Raw genomic sequence first — 4,733 nt, 5'->3', positions numbered from 1 at the left:
ACGCTTATTCCATTTCGACGGGAGGTTTTTGGTGTAACCATAGATCGCTGCGATAATGTTCCCAATTAAAACAGGAGCACCGCCCTGAATCTCCGCCAAGTCTCATTCCACAGTAGAAATCTGCTCCGTAGCAATATTCAACAGCAGACAAGAGAATCTATCATCCTGCCGATTTCAACAGAACTTGAAAGTGTCTCTGATACTCGCATATGTATACGTGATAAAGCGCCACTCGCCATCTAGATTCGCCAGGTTGTACCTGTTGGATAGATTGACATCCTGGTCGTAGTGTATAAAAACGAAACGGGTACTCCAACATCCTCTAAAGCGAAAGCAAGCATTTTAATTTTGATCTGTCAATACATTCGGATAAATCAAACATCGAAATATTTCATGCTACTTCTTAAAACCCTTGTTTTATTGATTAAACAATTCCTTAGCCTAATCAACAGATTGTGTGGACAAATGAAAACGACGATTGTTACCATTGTTTGCCGAAAATTTTCTTTGATGATGCAGCATACGTTAAATGCCTGATACGTCCTTACGTGAGACTATGATACTGAACACACGACTAGAGTGGTACTAATCCTCCTTACCTTAAAACACGAGGTTGACCCCGCTTATCGTTCCTTGTTGATTCGACTGATTAATGAGTTGACCGACCGATGTACACGTAATAACAGCAGAAAGCCTAAATTCAGGCCAATGAATACAATATAACTGCCGATACCCTCGTAGATGAACCGTGGGGCAAAAATTTTCCACACCATCAAGTGTCGACAGTGTAGCGTGCAGGCGAACATGGCACAGAATATCTGCGGCGTCGAAAGTTCATGTAAATTATGAGCAAACTTTAAATAAAATGGCAATACTTACTCGAATTCCCTGAATTAGTAACAGCTGGCAGCCAGTTTTGAACACGGTTCCAATAAACAGTTTTTCGTTTTCGTATAGATTGATCTCACCCTTGGTCACATCGAAGTCGGTTTCTTTTCTTGCAGATCCGGGCCCAGCATCGCCAGTATCATCATCCGTTTTGTTAACGGTCACGCTTCTGTACTCAACATTGCCACCTTCGGTTCGGCGAACATTCTTGGGACCTGGCGGCTTAGGTGCTCCAGTAGATGTCGTCTTTTTGTAGACTTTTTGTGCTAGCGCAGGCCACATGGTGTAAACGCAAAACGGAGCGAAGATGATCAACGGGAAGACCACAGAGAGTAGAAACGTAATTGAGAAAGTGTTCAGCAGTACCAACGTAGCGGAGATAAGATTGTTGTTGTCGTAGTGCCACGTTCGGCCTATAAATGCAGCGTTCCAGTCTATTTGGGACATTGTCGGCTGGTGGGAGGTGGCATAGAAACCAAATTGCATCAGAATAATCCAGGAGAGAAGGGTGGTAAATGTTGGCTGTAAGCAGGTCTGCAAACTGGTGGAGTTTTCGTATTGTAGGATGGAGGATATAATTCCATAGCATATGGTGATGACAAGGGATAAAATTAGACCGCCAGTTCCGGTAGAACCGAGTAGGAGGGAAAGTAGAATAGTTATAAACACTCCGACAGCTATAAAAACGGATGAGTAGACGGTCGCCAAGCCACAAACGATAGGAACATCATTCGATGGATTTTTAGAGCTACAGTTATCTTTTAACTGTCTATAAATCTCGGGAATAGGATTTCGATCACTGTAGAGGACCATATCTTTCTTCTTGGGAAGAACGTAAATCATCAGCGGTTGGATCACAATAGTCACGATCTGTATCAGAAGCAAAACGTAAACCACCCAAGCGAGAGCATCCATGTGGATCTGTGGAATCCCTTTCGTGTTACTTTTGGCCAGAACAAAGTGACCACAAGCACATACCGTTCCTACCGTTGGACCGTATCTGGCGAGTAGAACGTTAACAGCATTGCCGGTTAAATTACCACAAGCTCTCAGATATAATCGGGCACAGATTATGTATAGTGCCAGAGCGATCACAGGAACGATGTCAAATTGTGGTCCCGCTTTCCTTCGTACGTCCGGTGTTAGTGCTGTCATGATATAATCCGTACAGTTACCTTGTTCCTCGCGACAACGAAAGTAGTTGCTCGATATCCTCAACAGTAAGATTCCAAAAAGAGTCAAAGCAAACAGTTTCAAGAGAATAGATCTACGCAAAACCTGCCACCGGACTCGTGTGACCTTGAATTGGCTATTCATTTGAATGTTATACAGGGCAAGCAGAAATAAACCAATCAGCACGTAGGACAGAACCTTTTGTTCCTCCACGATAAAGCTGTTGGAGAAAAACACACACGTTGTGAAGGCAAACGATATCCGAGTTACAAAGTTCTTCGAATGCTGATACTGGCTAATGTTTTCAGTAATATTACTCCAGTTCTTGATGATGAGGAAAAACAAAACGATGTTGGAAGCCATAGAAGCAAAGAATAAAGTTCCATGTTCCGCTGACGACAGATTGAAATCCCGATGGAAGAAAAAACCCGAAGCAGCAGCCATGAATGTTAACACGACAATATAATAAATAGTGGTTCCGTTGAAAATTCGTCCTAGCTGGTGAGCGTTCGAATTAGCGATCAGCATGAAAACTGCGAAGCAACATAGTACTGTAATTAAGAGGCCGTGAGAAATTAACTGCGCGTCGAATTTGACCCAGATGTCGCGACAACTTTTCAGAATATCTCTCAGATACAGCCGAAGGTCTTTCGATAAACTCTGGAAAGCGGCTTCCGTGTACACAGTATTGACTCTCTGCGTTAGAATGAGAAACTTGTTGTCGAGATCGTCCAACTGATCAACGGTAAAAGTTCCGCGGTTTGCCTCTGCGTATTGTTGGAAATAATTTTGAATTTGTCGTGCATTCTGCCACAGATGTAGAAGTGCCACCTGGTATCGAAGAAAGGAATCAACTTTCACGTCTGGGAGAAGTTGAAAATTAACTTGTCCCAAATTTGAGTAGGGAATTGGAACACCAAGCAAGTTCGATAGCAGTGGCACAAGGTCAATTTGTTGAATTGTTTTGCTGAAACTGTCGTACTCTTCCGGCATCAAGTCGAGTCCTTTCGAGTACATGAAGAATAATGAATTCACCTCCTCAGCAGACTCTCCACCGTGATCACCAGTTTGAGTCATTCCGTGGTCACCGATAACTATCAAAGTCGTCTCTTCATCCATCTGTTCTGTAACATTCCGAATAACTTCATTCATTTCTCTCAGTTTCCTTTGCATTTCACCATGCAGTGGTCCATATCGATGCCCACAATGATCAACTCCAAGCAGGTGGGCCACAATCACATCCCAGTCATTTTTTGCTATTTCCCGAGGAAGCAAGTCTTCAATTGCTCGGTCAACAGTATCTAAATCATGAATGTTAAAACTCGGAAAATCATATTTCCGTTTGAATCTATCCGGAAAAAGCTCGATCCAGGTGCTGTCCCCTAGAAATACGGCTGTTCGATTTGTTCGCACCCATTGATCCACCACGTTGTCTTCGTTGATTTCGGGAGATGCAAAGTTAGACCCGATATCGATAAACGTCGGCAGACTTCCAGTCGTCATCCCTTTGAGCCGCTGAAGTGTTGTTGTTGGAGGATCGGCTACAAATTTCAATTTCCTGGTGCGCTCTGGAAAACGGTTCAGCAATTCCGTCATCACCGGAAGATTATTTTGGAACGGCAGCGGTTGTTCCAGACTTGCATTGAACGTTCCGAAGTCATAGCGCAATGCATCTATGACTAAAAGAATAACTTTACTTTTCCGCGGTAGACATATGTTGGATGAACGGTCCACGTCTCTCAGAATGGACAGGACTTTTTGTGTACTGTTGCAAGATGCCTGAAAAATATATTACTTTTCAAAGCATTTTTATTTGTAATAAGAAATAATCCTACATACGCTCGAGTCGGTTTCCGATGGGCACATGTATTTTTCGTAACGAATGCAGGTGCTGTAATCCGTCTGCGCGATCCTTGTCAATAAAAATCCTTTGGAGAATAGATGAATTCCAGCACCTAGAATTGCCGAGAGCCAAACCAGCACAAAGACGAAATTCCACGACTGTCCCATTTCTATTGCTTTCTCACCGAACGATTTTTGACGGAATATTCCAACTGCGAATGGAACAGCAGAAACAAGAGGATTACACAATTTGAACTCTCCGCTACACTTCAATTTAGACTTACCTCCACTCTTCACTGATCACGCTTATCACACATTAGTGAAGCGCTAATTTAGATTAAAATATTAGGCAATTTTGCCTGCCGCTTCACCGATAAAAATATCTTTATTTGTGCGACAATTCCAGTCTGTTTTATCGGTTTTCTCTGACAGCACGAACTAAAAATAATGATCAATGATGACAGCTGCGAAGCAAAACAAATAAACAGCTGACTGGTGGTGGATTCTGCAGTAACTGTTCATCACCAAGACGGATACAGGTGTGCACATTTTTTTCTGTGTGTGAGCGCGGTTGTCATTTTTCTTTTATGAAGCCAAAAAAAACAAGAGGATATGAAGAAGAAAATCACAAACAAATGACGTAGTGGGCCTTTCTGTTGCCATAAGTTTTCTTTCGGTTCGGTCATAGTTAATTTAATCGGTTTTTTCAAAGTAAAAAGTGTCCCTAAGTGTTCTAATAGGTAGATCCGAGGTGAAGCTCGGCCTTTTCTCACTTTTCATCGTGCGCCAAGGAATCAGGATGCTCATTCGTTCACTTCAAGGGCCCCGGC

General features: G+C 42.7%; 1 protein-coding gene across 1 annotated transcript; it reads right to left on the bottom strand.

Moving 5' to 3' along the window:
* Positions 1-399: 399 nt before the first annotated feature.
* LOC131690612 (GPI ethanolamine phosphate transferase 3) lies at positions 400-4,327 on the bottom strand. Its single transcript, XM_058976516.1, has 4 exons — positions 4,188-4,327; positions 3,901-4,115; positions 880-3,840; positions 400-818 (listed from the first exon to the last, which is right to left on the bottom strand). Exons 2-4 carry the CDS (start codon positions 4,069-4,071, stop codon positions 624-626), a joined length of 3,327 nt encoding a protein of 1,108 aa, XP_058832499.1. The 5' UTR covers positions 4,072-4,115; positions 4,188-4,327; the 3' UTR covers positions 400-623.
* Between the last annotated feature and the right edge of the window lie 406 nt (positions 4,328-4,733).

Source organism: Topomyia yanbarensis, chromosome 3, assembly GCF_030247195.1.
Source record: "Topomyia yanbarensis strain Yona2022 chromosome 3, ASM3024719v1, whole genome shotgun sequence".
Lineage (NCBI taxonomy): Eukaryota > Metazoa > Arthropoda > Insecta > Diptera > Culicidae > Topomyia > Topomyia yanbarensis.
The sequence above is the reverse complement of the archived record's forward strand: the minus strand, read 5'-3'. Positions and strand labels throughout refer to the sequence as shown.